The following is a 25,804-nucleotide window of genomic DNA, read 5'->3' as shown; positions in this document are numbered from 1 at the left end:
CTTGTTCTGACAGAGACAACGTTGGTCTAATCAGACCAAACAAGAGAGATCAGAGTCGAGATCCTCAAACCTCTAGGATCCTTTTCACACTGGAGAGCTCCTAACTAGAAAGGCTATGGGAAGGAGTCTGCACCAACCTGGGATGTGCTGATATCCTTTTTTTTTTTTTTTTTTTTTTTTTTGCACAATAGCAGGAACACTGCTGTGCTGGTTGTTGTTTGAGTAGGTTCTCCTTGTGTAGCTACTCCCCTGCAAGTAGCAGGGTAATGATCCCCCGAGTTTCTTCCTGTTATAATCATCAACTGGACACAGAACTTTCAGTGCTAAAATTGTGACAGCCCTGAGCAAACCAGGATAGTCCATCCCCCTAAAAATAGACCTTATCACTGTCAATCACATGGGAAGAATTTAGAAAGACTAAACAAGGAAATTTGAACTGGAGAATGTTAATTTTGAGTCTGTCATCTCTTATACATACAATTCTGTAAAATCCTGGTAGAATCTAGAAAATAAAACAGGATGGGGACACACACAGTGAGTAGTATCTTTCAGTTTTCTTTTCTTTTTCCCAGCACTTAGAGGGCTGAGGCAGGTGGGTGGCAACTTTGAGGCTAACATAGGTTATAGACCTTTTTTTTTTTTTTTTTTTTGGTTTTTCGAGACAGGGTTTCTCTGTGGTTTTGGAGCCTGTCCTGGAACTAGCTCTTGTAGACCAGGCTGGTCTCGAACTCACAGAGATCCACCTGCCTCTGCCTCCCGAGTGCTGGGATTAAAGGCGTGCGCCACCACCGCCCGGCCTTAGGTTATAGACCTTAAGAGGGAGACAAAACAAGCTTTCGTTAAGTTTTGCAGAACATGATGTTATAACTCCAAGTAGAGTGTCTGCTTAGTGTGTGCTAGGTTTTGGGTTTGATTTCCCAGCAATTAAATAAATAAACAAAACAAAGGTAGGCATGGTAGGACATATCTTTAATCCCAGCCCTCAGGGGCAGAGGCTGAGACAGTACTAAACAGAGAAATCCTGTCTCAAAAAACAAAACAAGCTGGGCAGTGGTGGCGCACGCCTTTAACCCCAGCACTTGGGAGGCAGCCTGGTCTACAAGAGCTAGTTCCAGGACAGGCTCCAAAACCACAGAGAAACCAAACCTGTCTCGATAAACAAAACAAAACAAAAAAAAAAAGGCAAACAAGAGGCTGGGTGTGACCTTTAATTCCAGCACTCCAGAGGCCAAGTTCAAGCCCAGCCTGGTCTATAGAGAGTGAGTTCTAGGTCAGATTACAAAATCAGACAAAACAAACAAACAAAAACAAAAAACAAAATCAAAGCTGGCACAGTGGGTTTGGGAGGCTAAATTAGGAATATGCTAAATTTGAGGCTACCCTGTGCTAAACAGTCTGTACCAGGCAAGCCATGCTGCATAATAAGATCTTATCTCAAACTAAATAGAAAAAATGCAGGAAGAAGAAACTGTAACGAAGTCTTCGCTGTGTAATGTTCAAACCTAGTCTCCAGCAGCTATTCACACCTGCCTCTAGGACCTGCTTCACGCACTGAGTGCACTCTCCCACCACGAGACTCGCTCTTCAGTGTCGGGAAGGATGAGAAATAGCATTTGGGATGGAAATAAACAGCAGATAATAGTCCATAATTAGCCGGGCGGTGGTGGCGCAAAGCCGGGCGGTGGTGGCGCACGCCTTTAATCCCAGCACTCGGGAGGCAGAGGCAGGCGGATTCTGTGAGTTCAAGACCAGCCTGGTCTACAGAGCTAGTTCCAGGACAGGCTCCAAAGCCACAGTGAAACCCTGTCTCGAAAAACCAAAAAAAAAAAGTCCATAATTGTTTTTAATCTTTTTTTTAAATATTTATTTATTTATTATGTATACAATATTCTGTCTGTGTGTATGCCCACAGGCCAGAAGAGGGCACCAGACCCCATTACAGATGGTTGTGAGCCACCATGTGGTTGCTGGAAATTGAACTCAGAACGTTTGGAAGAGCAGGCAATGCTCTTAACCTGAGCCATCTCTCCAGCCCCAATTGTTCTTAATCTTAAGGATGAGTCACCCTCAATTTATTTCCAGATTTCTTCTGTCATCAGCTGTTTACTTTGAAGATCCCCAGATTAACACTGCCAAAGGCAGGTAGAAAATGATCTGAGGTGTCACATGGCTGAGAATCTGGGAAACCTTTTTAGTCCCAGCAAAGACACTGAAGTGTGAACCTAATTCACACTTCTATTATCCCGATTAGGCTATTTTTACAACAGTGAAGTTTCAGGACAAGACCTGTGAGAGGTTATTCACTTCCTGGGAAGTGCTGTCTGTGGCTCTACATCTAATATTCTAGGTCTAGCTCCAGAGTTTATGTCAAGTCATGCTTTGTACCTCTACTTTTTAAAGATGGGGTTACCACAGTAGCCCAGGCTGGCCTGAAATCACAATATAACCACCTCAGCCTCCTGAGTACTGGGATTGCAAGCAAGAGCCACTATGACTGGCTCTATGGCCCCTTTTCTCCCTGGAACTGTCCTCTCTACAAAGAATTCCAAAATAGACAACATTAATATTCTCACACCTTAGCCTTATAAAAAATAACCAAGGCTAGTCTGGTGGCATAATCTGTAATCCCAGATACTCAGGAGGCTGAGGCAGGATGATTATGAGTTTAAGGCCTGTCTAGGCTAGTGAGTTCAAGGCCAGCTTGAGCAACAAAGTAATAAAATGAAAAGTAAGCTAAGGGTATAGTTTGGAGGTAGAGCAGAGAACAGACTCTTAAATTCAATCTCACTGCCACATTAAAAATGGGAGAGGAGGACCAGGCAGAGGTGGGAGGCCTTAATACCAGCGCTCGGGAGGCAGAAGCAGGCAGGTTTCTTGTGAATTCGAGGCCAGCCTGGTCTACAGACCTAGTTCCAGGACAGCCAAGGCTGTTACACAGAAAAACACTGTTTAGGGGGGGAAGGAGGATGTCAGGCCAGCAAGATACATCAGCAGATAGACACTTGCTAACAAGCCTGCTATGAGTTTAATCTCTAGACTCCCAGAGTGGAAGGAGAGAAGTGACCCCCACAAGTTGTCCTCTGACCTTCACACAGGCACCATGTACCACACACACACACAAAATAAATGAATAAGTGCTATTTTTAAAAAGAAATGTCACCGGGTGGTGTGGTGGCGGCACACACCTTTAATCCCAGCACATGGGTGGCAGAGACAGGTGGATCTCTGTGAGTTTGAGGCCAGCCTGGTCTACAGAACTAGATCCAGGACAAGCTCCAAAGCTATAGAGAAACCCTGTCTCACCCCCTACCCCCCAAAAGTTGTCTAGTTAGATATGAATTTTGTAAACTTGTGGGAATCTCTTGTTGAACTGCCAGGGTCTTTAGATTCTCTGTAAAGTATAAATGTGTTTTAACTATATTTAAATTATCGTCTTTACCCCCATTTGTCCTCTAACTCTAACTCAAGAATGAACTAGAAGACTGGAGTTCAGATGTCCCCCCAGGAACTAGATCCAAATCGTAGTCCAATTAGTGCTGGCACACTCAGGATGGCGGCTTCCCACTGTCCTTAATGTCCTCTTCAGAACATCCTGCAAATGCAGACTAGCAGTTCCTTTCTCCTCGTTTCTTCTCAGTTCTAGGAATCAGTACTTCACACTCGCTAGGCAAGTGTTCACTTAGATTATTCCTCAACTAAAGTCATTCTATTTGCCCATGTAGACAGCAAAGGTGAGAAACAAAATATCAGGTACCAGGCATGATGTCATACACCAGGCAGAATCAGGGTACCAGACATGATGTCGTACACCTGTCACCAGGCAGAATCAGGGTACCAGGCATGATGTCGTACACCTGTCACCAGGCAGAATCAGGGTACCAGACATGATGTCGTACACCTGTCACCAGGCAGAATCAGGGTACCAGGCATGATGTCGTACACCTGTCACCAGGCAGAATCAGGGTACCAGGCATGATGTCGTACACCTGTCACCAGGCAGAATCAGGGTACCAGGCACGATGTCGTACACCTGTCACCAGGCAGAATCCGGGTACCAGGCACGATGATGTACACCTGTCACCAGGCAGAATCCGGGTACCAGGCATGATGATGTACACCTGTCACCAGGAAGAATCCGGGTACCAGGCACGATGATGTACACCTGTCACCAGGCAGAATCAGGGTACCAGACATGTCGTACACCTGTCACCAGGCAGAATCAGGGTACCAGGCACGATGATGTACACCTGTCACCAGGCAGAATCCGGGTACCAGGCATGATGTCATACACCTGTCACCCAGCACCTGGGAGGCTGAAGAAGGAGGGCTGTTACAAGGGCCAGGCCACCCTGGGCAATGTAGTGAGCACCAGGGCAGTCTGTGCTATCAGTTTTGAGAAGAAAAGTCTCAAACTAACTAGCAAGAAAAGAAGGGTGGAGGGAGGGAGGGGAGAAAGGAAGGAGGGAGGAAATGAAGAAATCAGGAAAAACATTGTTTTCATTTGAGATCTCCAGAACAACAAATGCTTTGGTTATGTGCTGTTCTCCTTTACTACGGTTTTACAGTTGCAGCCAGAGAACAGTAAAGAGTGGTGCCTAGTGTGGCCTCACTGCACATCAGGGAAACAGTGGTGCCCAGCGTGGCCTCACTGCACACCAGGGAAACAGAGTGGTGCACGGCGTGGCCTCACTGCACATCAGGGAAACAGAGTGGTGCCCGGCGTGGCCTCACTGCACATCAGGGAAACAGAGTGGTGCCCGGCGTGGCCTCACTGCACATCAGGGAAACAGAGTGGTGCCTGGCGTGGCCTCACTGCACATCAGGGAAACAGTGGTGCCCAGCGTGGCCTCACTGCACATCAGGGAAACAGAGTGGTGCACGGCGTGGCCTCACTGCACATCAGGGAAACAGAGTGGTGCCCGGCGTGGCCTCACTGCACATCAGGGAAACAGAGTGGTGCACGGCGTGGCCTCACTGCACTGCACATCAGGGAAACAGAGTGGTGCCCGGCGTGGCCTCACCGCACATCAGGGAAACAGAGTGGTGCCCGGCGTGGCCTCACTGCACATCAGGGAAACAGAGTGGTGCACGGCGTGGCCTCACTGCACTGCACATCAGGGAAACAGTGGTGCCCAGCGTGGCCTCACCGCACATCAGGGAAACATTGTCTCGTTTCGGTCTAGTTGACTGACATTTGCTGGCATGCCTTCCCCCACCTCCTGCCCTTCTAAAACACTGAATGTTAATTTATGGCAAGTGTGCACATTCAGTCTCACTGGATGCCAGAACCTGGTGATGGGCTGGTAAGGAGAAAGTCTCCTTCTTCTACCTTCCACACTAGCTGAAGTGAGTGAGCATTAGTTCCTGCCGGATTCGGTCAGCCTCCAAATCCAGGGACTCCATTAGCTCACACTCGCCCTCAGGTGACTGTTCAATGGGTCCGATCACTGGAGAGGACCAAACATCCATCCCGTGTTCCAGGGAAATGTTATGAAGGACACAACAAGCCAAGATGATGTGGCTGGATTTCTCCGGCGAGTACTGCAGTGCTCCCTTCGATCCATCCAGGCATCGGAACCTAGAGCAGAGGGCTCGCAAAGTCTTCTCAATCACACTGTGGGTTGCAGAATGGGCCCTGTTATAGCGATACTCTGCTGGGGTTTCAGCAACACGAAGTGGAGTCATGAGCCAGGTGCGGAGAAAGAAGGAACTGTCACCTGAGTGAAAGGACAAAGAAATGTGACTGTGATGGATTACATACAAGATGTGAAGTTCAGGACGGATGTGGTGACACATGACTGTAATCTCAGTGCTCAAGATGTTGAGACAGGAAGACTGCCTAAAGTTCTAGGCCAGTCTGAACTACACTTGAGACCTTGTCTCTCAGGAAAAAAAAGTGAAAATTGGAAATACAGTGAGTAAGGCAGGGTCAAAGCACACCATTCCATAATAACCAAGAGAAAAATGCGGCCATGAGAAAGCATGAAGAAGGGCTAAAGCGATGGCTCAGGGCTAAGAGTATGGGCTGTTCTTGCAGAGGACCTGGATTCAATTTCCAGCACCTGTATGTGGCTTACAACAATCTATAACTCCACTTCTTAGAAATCAACACTATTCTGGTCTCCAAGGATACCAGAGACACACACAGAGTACACGTACATATATGTAGGCAAACTCTCATACACACAAAATAAAAATAAATAATTTTAGCTGGGCGGGGGTGGCTCATGCTTTTAATCCCAGCACTCAGGTGGCAGAGGCAGGCGGATCTCTGTGAGTTCAAGTCCAGCCTGGTCTACAGAGAAAGTTCCAGGACAGGCTCCAAGCTACAGAGAAACTCTATCTCATAAAAATAACAAACAAACAATTTTATTTTATTAATTATTTTTCAAGACAGTGTTTCTCTGTAGCTTTGGAGCCTGTCCTGGAACTAGTTCTGTAGACCAGGCTGGACTCGAACTCACAGAGATCCACCTGCCTCTGCTACCCGAGTGCTGGGATTAAAGGCATGTGCCACCACCGTCTGGCCTTTATTTTTTAAAAAAAAGGTTTATTTACTTATTATGTATACAACATTCTGCCTCCATGTATGCCCACGCACCAGAAGAGGGCGCCAGATCTCATTACAGATGGGTGTGAGCCACCACGTGGTTGTTGGGAATTGAACTCAACCTCTGGAAGAGCAGCCAGAGCTCTTAACCTCTGAGCCATCTCTACAGCCCAAACAAACAATTTTAAATGAAGGCGTGAGCTACTACTGATTGGCTCCTTTCCCCCACTCCTTGAAGCTTGTTCTCTGCCCACAGTTCTTCATCCCTCCCTCCCTTTTCTCCATGGTGGAGGTGATGGTAGGTGATGAATGTCAAGGCTACAAACCAACCCCACATAAGTGGCACAAACCAGTAATGCCTATACTTGGGAGTCTAAGGCAGGAGGATGACCAGTGAGGCCAGCCTTGTCTATACAGTGAAAGCCCATCTCAAAAACAATAAAGTATACCACTGTGAAAAGCATAAGGCACTGTTACCTGGCAATATCTTTGACTAAAACCACTGACAGCTAACGACATTCAAATCTGGTTCCTACAGCTGTAGTAATGAGGTAGAAACGCAGGAACCAGACCCGTGGCTTTTTCTTTCTTAGTGTTTTATTTTTTGCCATGCTGGGAGAGAACTCAAGGCCTTGTACACGTCAGAGCAGGGCTCTGCCTCCGCCCCCGCCCTACAGCAGCAGCCCTCAGAATCCCTCTGCCTCTGCCCTACAGCAGCCCTCAGAATCCTCTCATCCCCCTCTGCCCTACAGCAGCCCTCAGAATCCCTCTGCCTCTGCCCTACAGCAGCCCTCAGAATCCTCTCATCCCCCTCTGCCCTACAGCAGCCCTCAGAATCCCTCTGCCTCTGCCCTACAGCAGCCCTCAGAATCCTCTCATCCCCCTCTGCCCTACAGCAGCAGCCCTCAGAATCCCTCTGCCTCTGCCCTACAGCAGCCCTCAGAATCCTCTCATCCCCCTCTGCCCTACAGCAGCCCTCAGAATCCCTCTGCCTCTGCCCTACAGCAGCCCTCAGAATCCCTCTGCCTCTGCCCTACAGCAGCCCTCAGAATCCTCTCATCCCCCTCTGCCCTACAGCAGCCCTCAGAATCCTCTCATCCCCCTCTGCTCTACAGCAGCCCTCAGAATCCTCTCATCCCCCTCTGCCCTACAGCAGCCCTCAGAATCCTCTCATCCCCCTCTGCCCTACAGCAGCCCTCAGAATCCTCTCATCCCCCTCTGCTCTACAGCAGCCCTCAGAATCCTCTCATCCCCCTCTGCCCTACAGCAGCAGCCCTCAGAATCCCCTCTGACTTTTTTGTATTTACTTTTCTTTTTCTTGAAGTAGTTTCATGTAGCCCAGGCTAGCCTGGACCTTCCAGACAGCTGGGGATAACCTTCAATTCCTGATCCTCCTTCCTTTACTTCCCACGTGCTGGAATTCTAGGTATGTATGCCACTATTCCCAGTGAGTTTTCCCAAGTGCTGGAATTCTAGGTATGCATGCCACTATTCCCAGTGAGTTTTCAAATTGAAAGATACTGTTCTTTATAAAAGGCTTAATAAAGAAGCTAGAGAGATGGCTCAGAGGTTACGACCACTGGCTGCTCTTCCAGAGGTCCTGAGTTCAATTCCCAGCAACCACATGGTGGCTCACAACCATCTATAATGAGATCTGGTGCCCTCTTCTGGCGGGCAGGCATACGTGCAGGCAGAACATTGTATACATAATAAATAAATAATTTTTTTTAAAAAAGGCCTAATAAAAATGATCAAAGGTCAGATGTGGTAGCATGTATCTTTAATCCCAACATTCACGAGGCATGGGCAGGCAGATTTCTATGAATTTGAAGCCAGCTTCGTCTATACAGTGAGACCCTGTCTCAAACAAACTACACCCCCCCAAAAATTCAAACAAGATACTAATTTTACAATCTCTGTAGAGCTCAAGAGAAAAAGAATTCTAACATGAGATCTAAGACACCCATGAAGAAAAGTTCCAGTCTCACTGTTCCTTTTCATGTCTGAACGTGTGACCTAGGGATTCCATACACTTCACAATGATCTCTCCCAGTGCTGAGAAGACTCAGTAGCCATCAGAACTCAGGGGTGCTGCATGCTGGGATACCGCGATCCCATGAGCTGGAGGAACATGAGTATGACGATGCGAAGAAACCAGAAGTGGATTGAGTGATACAAAAGGCATTTCCTGTAAGTGACCCTTATCAAAAGATCCTGGGAAGACCTCAGAAAAGCAAACACAAATGGGGAGCAAAGTCCTAGTTCAAAGCACAGCATTTCTATAATGTTTAAATGTCCTGACTTCAAACAAACAAAGCAGCTCACACAGAGGTGTGACTCCCCCACCGCCCAAGACTGGGTCTCATTACATAGTCCTGGCTGTCCTGGAACTCACTCTGTAGACCACGCTGGCCTCTAACTCACAGAGATCCACCTGCTTTCTGCCACCTGAGTCCTATGATTAAAGGTGTGAGTCACCATGCCCAGCTAGGTGCAACATTTTATAAATCCCCATCGGATACTGGGCCCTGAATTCCAGAGTAAGTGCTGTACTCCTGCCCCATCATCAAGTTCAGTAAATAGTCAGATGCTTAAGACAGAGATGGGCACTGCTCTAAAAATAATAAAAAGACTTCTTTCATTTTATTTAGGATCATATGTTTCTAAGACTGGATTAGCTGAAAATAACTGAGATGTCTCACAAAAATTAAAGTTTATATTTAGTTGGTTTTCTTTTTTGAGACAGTCTCATTCTGTAGACCTAAAACTCCCTATGTAGCTCAAGCTGACCTCAAATTCACTGCAATCCTCCTGCCTCGGCCTCCTAAATGCTGGGATTATAAACATGAGCTACCACACCTGGCTTTCTCCCCAACCACTTTTGTTTTGAATCAAGGGTCTCGCGTAGGTCAGGTCCCTGAGCTTCTGATACTTGTCTCTGCCTCTCACATGTTGGATTACAGGCGTATACCAACTCCACTCTTCTTTGAACTGAACTCACTCTTTCTTTCTTTTTTTTTTTTTTTTTTTTTTTTGGTTTTTCGAGACAGGGTTTCTCTGTGGCTTTGGAGCCTGTCCTGGAACTAGCTCTGTAGACCAGGCTGGTCTCGAACTCACAGAGATCCGCCTGCCTCTGCCTCTTTCTAATCACTAAATTCTTTAAAATGAATGAATGTAGAAGTCAGGCGGTGGTGGCGCACGCCTTTAATCCCAGCACTCCGGGAGGCAGAGGCAGGAGGTTCTCAGTGAGTTCAAGGCCAGCCTGCTCTACGGAGCGAATCCAGGACAGTCAGGACTGTTACACAGAGAAACCCTCTCGAAATAGAAACAGACATTGATGTAGAACCGGCTATGATGTAATCCAGCACCTAAGAGGCAAGCTTGACGTCAGCCAGGGCAGAAAAGCGAGGGCTGGGGAGAAAGGGATGCTGGACACTAGGTGCTCAGTGCAAAGGGCCTGATATGAATAAGCCTGGGGATCCAGCTCTGATCCCTGGAACCCACGTGTGGAAACAGAGCGCTAACTCCTACAAACTGTCCTCTGATCTGCATATAAATATAAAAATGTTTTAAAAGGATACTATAAACAATGGAAGCAACACTTGTGCAGACTCAGCAATAACACCTGTGACATAATGGACATCTACCACGTAGTAGAGACTGTAATAGGTGAGAAGCACTTTTTGAGCTTAGAATAAGACCCTTGGGGGCTGGAGAGATGGCTCAGTGGTTAAGAGCATTGCCTGCTCTTCCAAAGGTCCTGAGTTCAATTCCCAGCAACCACATGGTGGCTCACAACCATCTGTAATGAGGTCTGGTGCCCTCTTCTGGCCTGCAGGCATACATGTAGACAGGATATTATATACATAATAAATAAATAAATAAATAAATAAATAAATAAATAAATAAAATATTTTAAAAAAATAGAATAAGACCCTTTCTCAAAATATTTTTAAAAAATCCAGGAACTGGACAAGATTGCTCAGTGGGTAAAGCACTTTGCCAATGAGCCTGACAAGCTAAATTCAATCCCTGGAACACACAGAGAGCTGAAGAGAGAGCCAATTCCACAAAGTTTTCTCACTTTCACACAAACACTAAGGAATGTGTGCACCTAACACACATCACACGCACAGTAACAACATCAACATAACTTACTAGTTGCTTATAGTTCAAGCACTGCTGGAAAACAGACCACGAGGGAATTAGGATCAGATAGGGAACGGATTATAAATGCTTATGTGATCAGTCACCCAGAAGACGTTCTGGGAGATCAAACCCAAAGCTGCTTAACAGCAGTAGCCTAAGAGCTGAAGAAATGAGGACCAGAGCTGAACTGTTTAGAGACTGGGAGTTTAGGTGACGCGTCTACAGGGACAGCCGAGACTGACACCAGGAAGGAGTTTAGGTGACGCGTCTACAGGGACAGCCGAGACTGACACCAGGAAGGAGTTTAGGTGACGCGTCTACAGGGACAGCCGAGACTGACACCAGGAAGGAGTTTAGGTGACGCGTCTACAGGGACAGCCGAGACTGACACCAGGAAGGAGTTTAGGTGACGCGTCTACAGGGACAGCCGAGACTAACACCAGGAAGGAGTTTAGGTGACGCGTCTACAGGGACAGCCGAGACTGACACCACGAAGGAGTTTAGGTGACGTGTCTACAGGGACAGCCGAGACTGACACCACGAAGGAGTTTAGGTGACGCGTCTACAGGGACAGCCGAGACTGACACCAGGAAGGAGTTTAGGTGACGCGTCTACAGGGACAGCCGAGACTGACACCAGGAAGGAGTTTAGGTGACGCGTCTACAGGGACAGCCGAGACTGACACCACGAAGGAGTTTAGGTGACGTGTCTACAGGGACAGCCGAGACTGACACCACGAAGGAGTTTAGGTGACGCGTCTACAGGGACAGCCGAGACTGACACCAGGAAGGAGTTTAGGTGACGCGTCTACAGGGACAGCCGAGACTGACACCACGAAGGAGTTTAGGTGACGCGTCTACAGGGACAGCCGAGACTGACACCAGGAAGGAGTTTAGGTGACGCGTCTACAGGGACAGCCGAGACTGACACCAGGAAGGAGTTTAGGTGACGCGTCTACAGGGACAGCCGAGACTGACACCAGGAAGGAGTTTAGGTGACGCGTCTACAGGGACAGCCGAGACTGACACCAGGAAGGAGTTTAGGTGACGCGTCTACAGGGACAGCCGAGACTGACACCAGGAAGGAGTTTAGGTGACGCGTCTACAGGGACAGCCGAGACTGACACCAGGAAGGGACGCTTCAGAAGTAGCTTAAATATTCTGTGCCTATGCCTCTTAGGTTCCTCTTTCGTTAAAAAAAAAATTGATATTATTTTACTTTTGTTAAAGCAGGGTCTCAGGAGGCTGAGGCTGGGGGATTATGAGTTCAAGGCCATCTGGAAGACCTGTTGAAATCCTGTCAAGAGAAAAATAAAAAGTAGCAGTAGGTGTTGCATGGAAAACGGTGCATGTAACTGAGGAGAATCAGAGGCTGGAACCCACCAGTGTGCCAGCAGTCTGCCCACAGGGAACTGGGGAGGCTTCTCTTTAAAAGAGAAGGTAAACATTAGAGACAGGCATTTCCTGCGTATCTGCTACGTGTTAAGCACCTCATTCTGATCATATGCTGTACAGATAGATTAGTGATTTCGCACTAATAAAGAGGTATTCTAACACTTGATAAATTTTGTTCCGATAAGTTCTCACTATGAGGTTGATGCTGTCTTGAAACTCACAACCCTGCCTCAGCATCTTAAAACCTTCATACACGTTTCGTTTTCTCCTTCTCGTCTTTTTTTTTCTTCTCTTGAGACAGGATCCATCGTAGCCTAGTGTAATATACAATATACTGGCAAATTGTCATATGCTGTTTGAGCTCACTGAAACACTCACTCCACGTTCAGGCCCAAGCACATCTGTCTCACTGCTGTCCAAGGCTCCCTGTCTGGGGGTGTGCTGCCTGCTCCAAATTCTGTAATGAGGAGGGAAAAGAACAGCAAGCCAGCCCAGGAGTAAAACATCTTGTTCTTGGAACATAGAAGGCGAACCATGTCAACACACCTTACTATTATTTAGTGTGATATAAAGAGCCTACAGTGAGGAAGACAAGCTGGAGGAAGTCCAACATGGAAAGCTCACCCACAGACAGAACGCAATCTGAAACTTCAGCAGACTGCCTCAGCTTCCCCAGTCACTTCCTATTAGACATCAGTAAGCCTCTGATTTGATGATACCACACTCTCTCACATATGCGCTCCCTCTCTCTCTCTCTCTTACACACACACACACACACACACACACAGAGAGAGAGAGAGAGAGAGAGAGAGAGAGAGAGAATCACTTGCTATTTACTCTTTTACTCTTGTTTGCCATATACTTAACAAACTCACTCATTCAAAACTGAAAGCACGGCTCTTACAGGTCACGCTCTGGACTGTACAGAATTCCTAGGTTCGCCATGACCTTAATAAGAGAGCAGAAACTGGTCCTGAACTCTCCATCTTCCTGCCTAATCTCCCAAGTGCTTTATTACAGGTTAGGCACTGCTGTGTCTGGCTCTTTCCTTTTGGTTTAGGTTAGAACTGCTGGGATCAAGTGATTTCTCTTGCCTCCATCTCTGCAGTATTTGACACCATGCTCAACACTAACAAATTATTCCACTCTTAAACATAATATATTGTGCTGTGCATGGCGGAATATGGCTTTAATCCCAGCCCTCAGGAGGCAGAGGCAGGTGGATCTCTGTGCATTTAAGGTCAGACTGGTCTACAGATCAAGTTCCTTGAAAACCAGGGCTACGTGAAGAAACCCTGTCTCTAAAAACCAAACCAAACAACAAATAACATGTTGTGCATAAGATAACCTCTGTCCTGCTGTTGCTTACCTAAGAGTAAAGCTTAGGGGCTAGAGTGATAACTCAGTAGTTAGAGCTCTGGCCACTCTTTCAGAGGACCTGGGATTGGTCCCCAACCCAACCCAGGCTGGCCTAATCGAACAGAGATCCTTTCGCCTCTTTCTTCAGTATCATTGTGCCTATCTAACACTTTTAAATGTTTTTCCCCCAAGACAATGGGTTTCTCTGTGTTGCCCTGGTTGTCCTGCAACTTGCTTTGTAGACCAGGCTGGCCTCGAACTCACAGAGATCCCCCTGCTTCTGCTTCCCAAATGCTGAGATCAAAGGCATGCACCACCACCATCCAGCTAAATTTTTAAAATCACATTTATTTAGTATGTGGGGCTGGGACAAAACTGCCCCGCAAATGTATAGAGGTCAGAGGGCAATTTGCCAGAACCAGTTCTCTCCTTCCACCATGTAGAAGACTGAACTCAAGTCTTCAGGCTTGGTGGCAAGTGCCTTTATAGGATAAATCATCTTGCCACCCTCTTTTGTTGTTTTGTTTGCGGGGGGGGGGGGGGGGGGGCGGCATGGTCTCTGAGAGGCGTGCCCAAATTGTGCCTAGAACTTGAGAGCATTCTGCCTCAGCCTCCCCAGTCCTGGGATTACAAGCAAATACAACACCCAGCTTAAATATTGTTTTTGTTTAAAATTTTAAACATCTATTTTATATGTATGGGCGTTGTGCCTGCAAGTGCATTTGTCTGTATACCGTGTGCATGCCTTGTGCTAAGGAGGAGAAAAGCCACTGAATCCCTTGGAACTGGAGTTGTGAGTAACTGAAAGCCTTCGTGCACGTGCTGGGAATCAAATCCAGGTCCTCTGCAAGAACAACTGCTTTTTTTTCCATTTTTTTGAGATAAGGTTTCTCTGTAGCTTTGGAGCCTGTCCTAGAATACTAGCTCTGTAGACCAGGCTGACCTCGAACTCACAGAGATCCACCTGTCTCTGTCTCCCAAGTGCTGGGATTAAAGGTGTGCGCCACCACTGCCCGGCAAGAACAAGTGCTCTTAACCATTGAGCATACCTCTACATCCCTTAAATATTGATTTATTTTTAATCAAGATACAAAGGTAGAAGGTTCAGTAGTAGAAGCCTTGCCTGACATTCCCAAACCTTGGGTTTGATCCCTAGTATAGAAATAGTATAAAAATAACTATGAGGGTGTGGTGGTATACACTTTTACCCTAGCACAAGGGAAGCAAAGGAAAGTGAATGTCTGAGTTCAAGGCCAGCCTGTCTACAGGGCTAGCAATAATAATGAAAGAAAAACAGGAAGGCTCAGAGAGTTCTCCTGAGGCTACACAGAGGAAGTATGAAGACAAAGAGCAAGACTATAGAACAGAATCTTAGACTCCCTCCGCTCTACGGCATAACTTTTCTCTGGGTATAAACTGAAGATTTACATGTACAAACTTACCAAGAAGCCAGCAGTCTTTATGCATCCCAGTTTCAAACTGACTGCACAGAGCAGACTGCTGTAGCACGGAGCAGTCCTGGAGGCTACCTGGCCAGCGTGTCTCCACAGCCATCAGTGCCCCTCTGATGTCACACACCACCAGACAGTTCAAAGAATGCAGACCCTTGCGGTTCACATAGGAGAGGTCTTCAGCATTCGGTGCCTTGATTGCCACGTGGATACAGTCAACCACCCCTATGACTCCCGGCATCCCTGCCAGCCCACAGAACTCATCCTTCAGAGACTGGACGGCGGCCTCATCCGCTGGAAAGTGAATAAACTGTGAGGCCCTGTCCACGAGGGCCTCAGTGACATTGGCAACACATCGGCTCATGGAGGCTTGACTAATTCCAATTGCATCTCCCATCCGAGTCTGGAAGGAGCCTGAGGTATAGAAGCCCAATGCTGCCAGGATCTGAGTTTCTGGGCTAATAGCCCTAGATCGCTGAGTAGGTCGAGAAAGACTTGCCCCCAAGAGTTCCACTAAGTAGTAAATGAACTGTCGTGGAAATCCATACGTGGACATCAAATATTCATCAGTCACATCATCCAGCTTAAAACGGTCCAAGGTCCGGTGACCTCGGCCATACAGCAAGAGATCACAGTCAAGCACTGTTATTGGTATAGCCATAGCCGATGTAGATATACACGTCTGTTTTTTTCTGAATTTTTCCCAACAAACAGGTTGGCAAAAGAAGTGTCAGAATTCAACAGCTAAACCATTGGTTAAACGGCTCTGGCATCTAAAACCTTCTTCCTGCAAAGTAATTAAAGGAAAAAAAACAATTAGAGTTGAGTGGTGGTGGTGCACACCTTTAAGACCAGAATTTGGGAGGTAGAGGCAGGCGGATCTGAGTTTGTGGTCAGCCTGGTCTACAGAGTGAGTTCCAGGACAGCCAAGGCTACACAGAAAAACCCTGTGTTGAAAGCAAAAAAGAAACAAAAACAAAAAGGAAAAGATAAAATAATTAGAAACCTACCAAAACCATACAAACTGACTCAAAACTACAACACCTTTCCAGCAATTCACTTTTTTTTTTTTTTTTTTTTTTTTTTTTTTTTTTTTTGGTTTTTCGAGACAGGGTTTCTCTGTGGTTTTGGAGCCTGTCCTGGTACTAGCTCTTGTAGACCAGGCTGGTCTCGAACTCACAGAGATCCGCCTGCCTCTAGCAATTCACTTTTTAACTCTGGATTTTTCTACACTAACTCACCGATATATGACAAATTTGGCCTGATTCTCAGACAATAGGAGTTCAATCTCAGTGACTCATTTCATGCTTGGCATTGCAACTGAGAACAGCAAAAGATTAATGCAGGTGATGGTCTGTACAGCAGCCAGTAAGCGGCTTACGAGTCATAAACACCTAAAGGCTTCGTCATGGAGGTTTGTTTTCCAAAGCCCTATGTAAGGCTCCACCTTGTAAGTACAAGACCAACGTGGGAGTGCTCAAACCAGTTTAACTAGGAAGATAGGAGGGAAGAAAAGAAGTCCTTGACCCTGCCTGGGGACCTACTTCATCTGCTGTGACTGGCATTCCCTTTATCTGAATTTTTTGTTGGTTTGTTTGTTTTCCGAGACAGGGTTTCTCTGTACCTTTGGAGCCTGTCCTGGAACTAGCTCTGTAGACCAGGCTGGCCTCGAACTCAGAGATCCGCCTGCCCCTACAGGGATTAATGGCGTGAGCCACCACCGCCCGGCCTCCGCCTATCTCAAGGGGTTCAAATCCCCAGGCAGAAGGTTAGAAAGGAAGGCTAGCCAGTATGAAAAGAAAAGGAGAAACAAGTTTGGAAAGCCGGAGCCACTTTTACAACCCGCTTTCAAAATATATTAAGGTCAGAGAGAGGGCTCCGAGGGTACTGGGGTGGGCTGCGAAGACTGCAGAAAGGAGCCCATTCCTGACATGGTGGAAGGCAAGAACTGTCTGACGCAATTTGTCCTGGCGTCCACATCCCTGCCACAGCTCGCCCCTCCTCCAATACGTAAACATATATTTTGAAAAAGTTTATTCCTTTAAAGGTTGTGCAATGAAAAGATACCAAACCCAGGCATGGTGGCTCACTGTAATTCAAGTACATGAGAGGTGAAAGTAATGGAAGTGCGAGGCAAGCCTGGACTACGAGAGAGCCAGCCAAAAAAAGAATAATAAAACAAGACTCCCAAGACTGGCCCAGCGCTAAGAGTAACGTCTGTAAAGTTGGAAGCTGGGGAAGCAGCATGGCCGAGTGAGCCAGGACATCTTGAGCAACAGTACCTTCTAATCTACCCTGAGTTACACAGAGAGACCTTGTCTCAAAAGAGCAAAATACCAGCCTGACTGCTCGGGCACCCGGAGTCGGCGGCGGCTGGCACGAGATCGCCGCAGCGGCAGGGTTACCGGGAGCGCACCCCGCCCGCCCAGCCAGAGAAGCCCTCCTCCGGAACCCGCGGCGGCGCACAGGCCGCCACGCTGCGCAACAGCGGCACCGCCCCCTTCGCGTCAGCGCCCGCCCACGCCGCGTCCTCGGCACCGCGGCCGCCGCGACCTGCGCTTCGCTCCGAACATTCCACACGGAGCCCGAATGGTCTCGAGCTCCCAAAATTCCTTTCCATGCACTCTTCTTTTCTAAGAACCTTTAAAATTGTGCAAAAGATTTATTTCTGGAAAGAAACCAACTTTCATGGAGACTCTGAGGTACCGAAAGACTAAATAGGAGGGGGGGGGGGGGGGGTCTGTGCTGTAGCGAAAGTGCAACTGCTGTTTGACAGCTGCATTTCCCACACAGCGCCCTCTCTCCCCACCGCCTGCACCGAAGCGGATAAAAACAAACACTAACGATGGCGGCGCCGACGGGCGACTGGTTGCTGGCTTAGGGCGGGAAAGATCGCTTGACGCGTGAAGAAGCAGCTCTGAGGAAAACTAGTTGACATCGGCCAGACAGTTTGCTCAGTTCTTGGAGACAGGAGCCTCGTAAAGCGTGAGGTATCTCTCTACCACCCGTGCTGCCTATACCGCCCCGGAGCGCGGAACCCTCAGCCGGGAGGCGCGGTTGGCCGATTCCAGGCCCCGGCCTCCGGAATGAGAGGTATGTGTCGTAGCTTACCAGTACTCACTTTTGGGAGTAATAACCTCCAGATGTTTCAGTGACCCCGAGTGGGAGGTCACTTATCTGCGTCTTCTGGGCCACCTCCTTGTGGACGCCCAAGTCGACCAGCGGAGGTTCAGCTGCCTAACCCCGTCATTAAGTTTTCCACGGGAAATTGGTTTGGTGTAGACCCTCTTGGTTCTTGAGAGGTCCCAACCGTTACAGAAGTCCCCCTAAACTTCCTTGCTGCTTTCTTAGCTATTTGGGTTAAGTCAAGAAGGTCTGTTGGAGATAATTTATAGGGCCGTAAGTAGAGCTTGGATACCACGATGAGTAAGGTAGGTTTTCATTCGATTAAAAAAAAAATTGAGCCGGGCGATGGTGGCGCACGCCTTTAATCCCAGCACTCGGGAGGCAGAGGCAGGCGGATCTCTGTGAGTTCGAGACCAGCCTGGTCTACAGAGCTAGTTCCAGGACAGGCTCCAAAGCCACAGAGAAACCCTGTCTCGAAAAACCAAAAAAAAAAAAAAAAAAATTGAGTGCCAAATATGTGCTCCGCGTGTAGGTGAGGGTGACTGTTGACTAGTGAAAGAAAAAGGGGCCCAAAGTTCACGACAGTCTTCTTACTGGCAGTGGAACGACCTGTGGAAACCTGCGACCCAGTCTCATTAAATAACCCTGGGAAAGTAAGAGGCTCAGAGCCTCCGTGGGCTCATCACTGTCACAGCTCGGTTTTCCTTAGTCACTCAGCTCCCAGTTCGTCTGCTCAATTCAATCTGAACATTTCTTTTGCCCCCTTTTATCGCTCCCCAGTGAACAGCCTATCACGTTGCTCTCTTCTGGGTTTCAGTTATGCTCCTGCCTCAGCCTCCTCAGTAGCTGGGACTATCGACCCAGGCTGCCACCAGACCTAGCTTGGGAGAGATGAAACAGGGTCCTGCTACGTAGTCTAGGTTGGCCTTGAATTACTACTCCATCCCCAGAGCCAAATTCGGGGTTTATCAACATGCCACCTTGTCTGTCTCTTGGAATTCTCTTAATTAAGTAATTATGTGTGTATATATCTGTGTATATCTGTGTCTTTGTCTGCCTCCCCAGTGTTGGCATGCAGCATCATGGTCACCCAAACAGTACTTTTTATTTAGTTTTTGCCGCTATTGGTTTTGAGAGAGGGTCTTACTAAAACGCAGGCTGGCCTTCGCTCTAGAGCAGGAAGTGGCTTTGAACTTCCGAACCTCTTACTCAGCCTCCTGAATACTGGGATTATAGGCATGAACCACCATACCAATACTAAAGCCTGAGTTTAAATCTTATAAAGGCTTGTAAGTCATTAAGTTTTTCCGGATCTTTTTAAATACTTGTCTGTTTGTCCCCATAGAGTTCCTGTGAACGGTTTGTTAAGGAAGTCTTCTGAGGGCCGGTGGAGGCTGCACAGGCAGTTTCTTCTAATAGTGTCCCTTAGTCACAAGAGAAGGGATGAGAGTGTGAATCACCACTACTTAGGAAAACAATTCAGTGGCCATGTCCAGTTTCTCATGAGTAAAATAGATGTCTGAGCCAAAATTAATAGAAGCTGGGGATGGGGAAAAATTAAAAAAAGAATTAACAGTAGTTAGAACAGAATTATGGTTTTAAAGATGCTGCTTCCACTTTGGTTCACATATACTTGAATAAAATGCAGAGGTAAAAGTCATTTTACAGTCTTTCTAATTTTAAGGAGTTTCAGCTCCTTCCCCCATTAGTATTGCCAGTAGCTCTTCAGCCATTTAAAGGTAATTTTGAAAAAAGATTTATTTATTTATTTATTATGTATACAACATTCCTTCTATGTATGCTTGTGCACCAGAAGAGGGCACCAGATCTCATTATAGATGGGTGTGAGCCACCATGTGGTTGCTGGGAATTGAACTCAGAATCTCTGAAAGAGCAGTCCATGCTCTTAACCTCTGAGCCATCTCTCCAGACCCAAAAGTAAGATTGGTTTTTTGTTCTTGTTGTTTTGTTTTGTTTGTTTTGGAATTTTTGAGATAGGGTTTCTCTGTAGTTTTTGGAACCTGTCCTGTAACTCAAGCTGTAGACCAGGTTGGCCTCGAACTCACCTGCCTCTGCCTCCCCAATGCTGGGATTAGAGGCGTAATTTAAAATGGTATTAAGGGAGCGACAGCGACGCAAGATGGCAGCCACCACAGGCTCGGGAATAAAAGTCCCTCGAAATTTCCGACTGTTGGAAGAGCTGGAAGGAGGCCAGAAAGGAGTAGGCGACGGCACAGTTAGCTGGGGTCTAGAGGACGACGGAGACATGACACTTACAAGAGGGACAGGGATGATAATTGGGCCTCCAAGAACAATTTATGAAAACCGAATATACAGCCTTAAAATAGAATGTGGGCCTAAATACCCAGAAGCACTCATCTGTAAGATTTGAAACAAAAGTCAATATGAGCGGCGTGAGTAGTTCAAATGGCGCGGTGGACCCAAGGGCCACAGCAGTGCTGGCAAAGTGGCAGAATTCCCACAGCATCAAAGTCATCCTGCAGGAGCTTCGACGCTTGATGATGTCAAAAGAGAACATGACACTGTCACCAGGGCCCAGGCCTCCCCTCCCCAATCCAACCTAAGTCTTCATTTTCCACAGTAGTGAATTTTCTAGATTCATCTTGTAGACCTCAATGTCCTGGAGAGGAAGCTCCACTGAGACTTCATCCTGAGGCACTGTTCTGATACTAATTTCTGTCCATTTGAAATGCCTGAGCTGTGCTGTGTAACATCTTCTGTCAAGTGTAACCGCTGGCTGCCTAGTTGAACTTCTGGGATCAAGAAGGTGTGTTGAAATCAATTTCCTTTGGGAGCGGTAGGCACAGCTAACGCAACTGTGAACAGACACATCACACAATCACCTGCTGCTGACACATGGCCTGGGTCTGCCTTTGCCCGCCCCGCCCTCCTGCCACAGCTATGTGGTGGCCCTTAGACTAGATGGGAAGGCTTCAGGTAGCAGCCGTGGGACTACTGCTGGGCTTAGGGTGCTTTGGCTGTACCCCTGCTTCCTTAAGTCTTAAGTGATGCCCCGTCCAAGCCATCGTCTCCCCCATTCCTCCACTCCCGCCCTTGGCCAAGTCTTAGATTGTAACCCTCCCCTCCCTCTGAAATTGGCCGTGGGTGAGGAATTCAGGGCTTCCGTATCCCCACCTTTATCAAGGGGTGCTGCTTTTCCCCTCCTCAATTCACTTGTTGCCCATCACCACCCAACACTTGCTGTGGCCAGAAGCCATCAGATGAGGTTGGAAGAGCCTGGCCTCCCTCTCTTAGCTCTGGACCACACATTCACTTGCCACCAGCCTGGGAAGGGGTGCTGGGTCCTCAGCCCTGCTGCCACCATCAGCCCATGCACTTTGAGCTCAGGTCTCGAGGTGAACAGAGCAGTCACGAGGCAACAAACCTGCCAGTGTTCAGGGTCCTTGGTGATTCCGCCTAGAGAAAGGCCATGCAGAGAGTCCTAAGTGCACGGGGTTCTGTGTCGGTTCCTTTTCTCATAATCGCTTTGCTTTTACAAACTGAAGAGGTTTGGACAGGGCTCCCTGGCCACCCATCCGGTCTGATGGGGAGCCTGACAGCTGGAACAGAGGCCCTGACCCTGTGGACTCAGGTTTCAGTGTTGCTGCTCCTCAGACCCTCGGCAGGGACCTGGAGGAGCTCAGTGTCACGAGTTTTCAGTGGGCCTAGCCTCCTGGCTCGTTGCCATGTTCCTCACTCTGTTCAGAACCACTAAATGTTGAAATATGGATGCATACCGAAATAAAGGCAATTTGTTGTGTTGCAAGGGTTTTTTTGGGTTTGGGTTTTTTGTGGGGGGGTGAGCATATATGTGAACCCAGCTGTTGAAGCAGCAACTATCAGGTCTGAAGTGTGACTCCTGTGGCCATTGGTCTTTCTGGGACAAACTGTAGCTGTCCGGGCTAAGCATCCTGTAAGTCAAGTTTACCAGTGTTCCATAAGCAGTGTGCTGTCGGTCATTGCCTGGTTTTACTATAATAAACAAGTGTGCATTGAAAAATAAAATAAAATAAAATGGTATTAAGATTAGAGAATTCAAGGCCAGGGTAGCATCCCAGGATTTTATTTATTTTTTTTAATATTTATTTATTTATTTATTATGTATACAATATTCTGTGTGTATGCCTGAAGGCCAGAAGAGGGTGCCAGACCTCTTTACAGGTGGTTGTGAGCCACCATGTGGTTGCTGGGAATTGAACTCAGGACCTTTGGAAGAGCAGGCAATGCTCTTAACCACTGAGCCATCTCTCCAGCCCCCATCCCAGGATTTTATTTATTTATTTATTTTTAATATTTTTTATGGTTTATTTAATGTGCATTGGTGTGAAGGTGTCAGATCCCCTGCAACTGGATCTTCAGACGGTTGTGAGCTGCCATGTGGGTGCTGGGAATTGAACCCAGGTCCTTTGGAAGAACAGTCAGTGCTCTTAACCACTGAGCCATCTCTCCAGCCCCAGCCAGGATTTTAATCAATGAGCTCAAGGCCAACCTGGACTACTGACTGAGTTTCAAGACAGCCAGAGATATGTGTTGAGAATCTGTCTCCAAAAATGAAAAAAGAAAAAAAAAAGATACTCTGTTTTAAATAACTTTAACTTTTAGTATTTTCTTTTTTTTTTTTTTTTTTTTTTTTTTTTGGTTTTTCGAGACAGGGTTTCTCTGCGGTTTTGGAGCCTGTCCTGGAACTAGCTCTTGTAGACCAGGCTGGTCTCGAACTCACAGAGATCCACCTGCCTCTGCCTCCCGAGTGCTGGGATTAAAGGCGTGCGCCACAACTTTTAGTATTTTCATGTTTACCTTTTATCTATCTCTTTTTAGTGTGTTTGTGCATAAGTCTGTTTGTGTCTGTGTGTTTTGTGAATAGGCATGTGGGAAGGTTCTCTCCACCATGAGGGTACAGAGTTCAAGCTCAAGTCCCCAGGCCTGGTTGCAAACACCTTTACCCACTGAGCCCTCACACCATCCCTCTAGGCATTTTTTTCTCCATGTATTTTATTGATGTGTTGTTTAGTGTGTAAACATCCATGGCTGTTATATTTCTACAGATTATATCTAATTTTTCCAGCAGAAATTCTGATTGTGTGTGTGCATACACCTGTGCCTGCACTCATGCACACACTTGCATGGAGGGATCCACATGTGCACTAAGGCATGCACGCCTGAACTAAAATCGGGTGTCTTCTATTACCATCTTACATTTTGAGACAAAGTCTCTCAGCAAGCCTGGAGCTTGCTGCTTTGACTAGACTGACTGGCCAGCAAGCTTCCCACATCCCCTCTTTGTCTGCCCTCCCCAGTGATGGGTTGGAGAAGCTTTCTGTGTTGCTTGTCTGTTCCACCTAGATCACAGGATCTCCCCAAAACCACCATGGAGTCCGCACTCGTGTGTCAAAGAAAGAGCCTTTATTCAAGCTTCAGCTTGGACTCTCCATCTGTCCAGCGCAGCGGTTGAGAGCAGAGAGAGCCAAACCCAATTGGGATAGGGTTTTTAATAGTAGTGGTTGGGCTGAGGAAAGTTACAGGGTTCAGTACCCTGATTGACATTTCTCTAAGGGTCTTGGCAAAAGGGGAATAGGTGAGTCCTAGGCTCAGGGACATCCTGCTGTAATATTGGTAATCTTTTTGTAAAATTGTTTTATTGAGCTATATATTTTTCCCTGCTCTACTTTTTTCCTCTCCATTCCCCTTCAGCCCTCTCCCATGGTTCCCATGCTCCCAATTCACTCAGGAGATCTTGTCTTTCTACTTCCCATGTAGTTCAGATCCATGTATGGATCCTTTTTGTTGTCTGGAATCTCCGAGACTGTGAACGATAGCCTGATTTTTCTTGCTTTATGTCTAAAAGCCATATATGAGTGAGTACACATGATATTTGTCTTTCTAGGTCAGGGGTATATTGAGTGAATATAATGTTTTCTAGATCCATCTGTCTGCTAGCAAATTTCAAGATGTCATTATTTTTTTTCTGCTGTGTAGCACTCCATTGTGTAATGTACCACATTTTCCTTATCCATTCTTTGGTCGAGGGGCATTTAGGTTGTTTCCAGGTTCTGGCTATGACAAACAAAGCTGCTATGAACATAGTTGAGCACATGTTCTTGTGGCATGATTGAGCATCCTTTGGGTATATACCCAAAAGTGGTATTACTGGGTCTTGAGGAAAGCTGTTTCCTAATTTTCTGAGAAATCGCCACACTGACATCCAAAGGGGCTGTACCAGCTTGCATTCCCACCAGCAATGCAGAAGTGTTCCCTTTCCCCACAACCTATCCAGCATAAGTTGTCATCAGTGTTTTTGATCCTGGCCATTCTTACAGGTGTAAGATGGAATCGCAGAGTTGTTTTGATTTGCATTTCTCTGATGACTAAGGATGTTGAACATCTCCTTAAGTGTCTTTCAGCCATTTTAGATTCCTCTGTTGAGAGTTCTCTGTTTAGGTCTGTATGCCATTTTTTTTTATTGGATTGTTTGTTCTTTTGATGACCAATTTCTTGAGTTCTTTGTATATTTTGGAGATCAGACCTCTGTCTGATGTGGCGTTAGTGAATATCTTTTCCCATTCTGTAGGCTGTCGTTTTGTCTTGTTGACCGTGTCCTTTGCCTTACAGAGGCTTTTCAGTTTCAGGAGGTCCCATTTATTAATTGATTCTCCCAGTGTCTGTGCTCCTGGGGTTATATTTAGGAACTGGTCTCCCGTGCCAATGTGTTCAAGTGTACTTCCCACTTTCTCTTCTATAAGGTTCAGTGTGGCTGGCTTTATGTTGAGGTCTTTGATCCATTTGGACTTGAGTTTTGTGCATGGTGATAGATATGGGTCTATTTTCATTCTTCTACATGTTTATATCTAGTTATGCAAGCACCACTGGTTAAATATGCTTTATTTTTTCCATTTGATATTTTTGCTTCTTTGTCAAAAATCAGGTGTTCATAGGTGTGTGAATTGGAATCCAGGTCTTCCATTCTGTTCCTTTGGTCCTCCTGTCTGTTCTTATGCCCCTAGACATCTGGTAATCTTATCTAATGGTTGGAATGTCAGGTAGTTCCCTTTGGATGCTGCCCCTCCCTGGGCAATAGCAGCTTGTGGCTTTTCCTGGAACCCTGTGCTTCCTGCTGAGGCAGCTACCTGGGCCCTTTTAAGTGTGGTGACCTTTTACGTGGGTGCTAGGAATGTGAAGTCAGGTCCTCATATTTGCATAGTAAAAATTTTACTCATTGAGACATTTCTCAGGTTGAAATTCTGATTATAATATCACATCTTTCCACTTTTTTCCATTGTTGCCTTCTTGTCTTTCTTTAAAAAAAAATTAGTTGTTGTTGATATATTCATGCCATAGTGAGTATGTGGAGGTCAGAGGACAACTTTCTGGAGTCCTGTCCTACCTTTGTGTGTTCTGCAGATTCGCAGTACATTACTGTTAGTGTTCACAAGTGTCATCCTTCTGTTTTGATCTTACTACAGTAGCACTTCCTTCCATTGGTACTGAATAACTAGTAAACTTGTTATAGAACTTCCTATCTGACCAGCATCTCTTTACAAGGGTGGACTTTGTTGACCAGCCCTAGCCTGAGGCTGTGTAGGCCCACTCTAGGGTGCCTCATTAGTATAAATGACTTTCTCTGAAAAACAAGACATTTCACTCAAAATTTCTAAGGTGTTTCTGTTATACCCAGATACACAAAGTCCCCCCAAAACCAGAGACCGAGTCCCATATATAAAAGCAAAGAGCCTTTATTCCTACAAAAGTTTGTGAAC

General features: G+C 46.7%; 2 protein-coding genes and 1 pseudogene across 15 annotated transcripts in view; 2 read left to right on the top strand and 1 right to left on the bottom strand.

Moving 5' to 3' along the window:
- Positions 1 to 1,860: 1,860 nt before the first annotated feature.
- On the bottom strand, positions 1,861 to 17,373 carry Harbi1 (harbinger transposase derived 1). 5 transcript variants are annotated; one of them, XM_075961395.1, is made up of 3 exons: positions 17,241 to 17,373; positions 14,895 to 15,686; positions 1,861 to 5,717 (listed from the first exon to the last, which is right to left on the bottom strand). In XM_075961395.1, exons 2-3 carry the CDS (start codon positions 15,562 to 15,564, stop codon positions 5,338 to 5,340), a joined length of 1,050 nt encoding a protein of 349 aa, XP_075817510.1. In that variant the 5' UTR covers positions 15,565 to 15,686; positions 17,241 to 17,373; the 3' UTR covers positions 1,861 to 5,337. The 5 variants fall into 5 exon arrangements, with proteins under 5 accessions (XP_075817510.1, XP_075817508.1, XP_075817509.1 ...); XM_075961393.1 differs by having other exon boundaries at positions 14,895 to 15,690; positions 17,181 to 17,365; XM_075961394.1 differs by having other exon boundaries at positions 14,895 to 15,690; positions 17,186 to 17,365.
- A 34-nt stretch (positions 17,374 to 17,407) lies between these two features.
- Atg13 (autophagy related 13) overlaps positions 17,408 to 25,804 on the top strand; it is a 41,175-nt gene continuing 32,778 nt past the window's right edge. For 5 of the 10 annotated variants that reach the window (XM_075961388.1, XM_075961386.1, XM_075961384.1 and 2 more), the window contains exons 1-2: positions 17,408 to 17,605; positions 17,697 to 17,996. The gene's annotated coding sequence lies outside the window, so the exon portion shown is untranslated. Of the gene's footprint in view, positions 17,997 to 25,804 lie in introns of all 10 variants that reach the window. The other 5 variants (XM_075961389.1, XM_075961387.1, XM_075961385.1 and 2 more) reach the window with 1 other exon arrangement.
- LOC142843651 (ubiquitin-conjugating enzyme E2 variant 1 pseudogene) lies at positions 20,157 to 21,816 on the top strand (annotated as a pseudogene).

Source organism: Microtus pennsylvanicus, chromosome 2, assembly GCF_037038515.1.
Source record: "Microtus pennsylvanicus isolate mMicPen1 chromosome 2, mMicPen1.hap1, whole genome shotgun sequence".
Lineage (NCBI taxonomy): Eukaryota > Metazoa > Chordata > Mammalia > Rodentia > Cricetidae > Microtus > Microtus pennsylvanicus.
Note: the sequence above shows the minus strand (reverse complement) of the source record. Positions and strands in the feature narration are given on the sequence as shown.

Coding starts and splice junctions, on each gene's coding strand:
- Harbi1 (XM_075961395.1), bottom strand. CDS start 15,564: ATGGCTATACCAATAACAGTGCTTGACTGTGATCTCTTGCTGTATGGC. Junction 5,718..14,894: donor TAAAGACTGCTGGCTTCTTG/GTAAGTTTGTAC, acceptor CCTTTCACTCAG/GTGACAGTTCCTTCTTTCTC.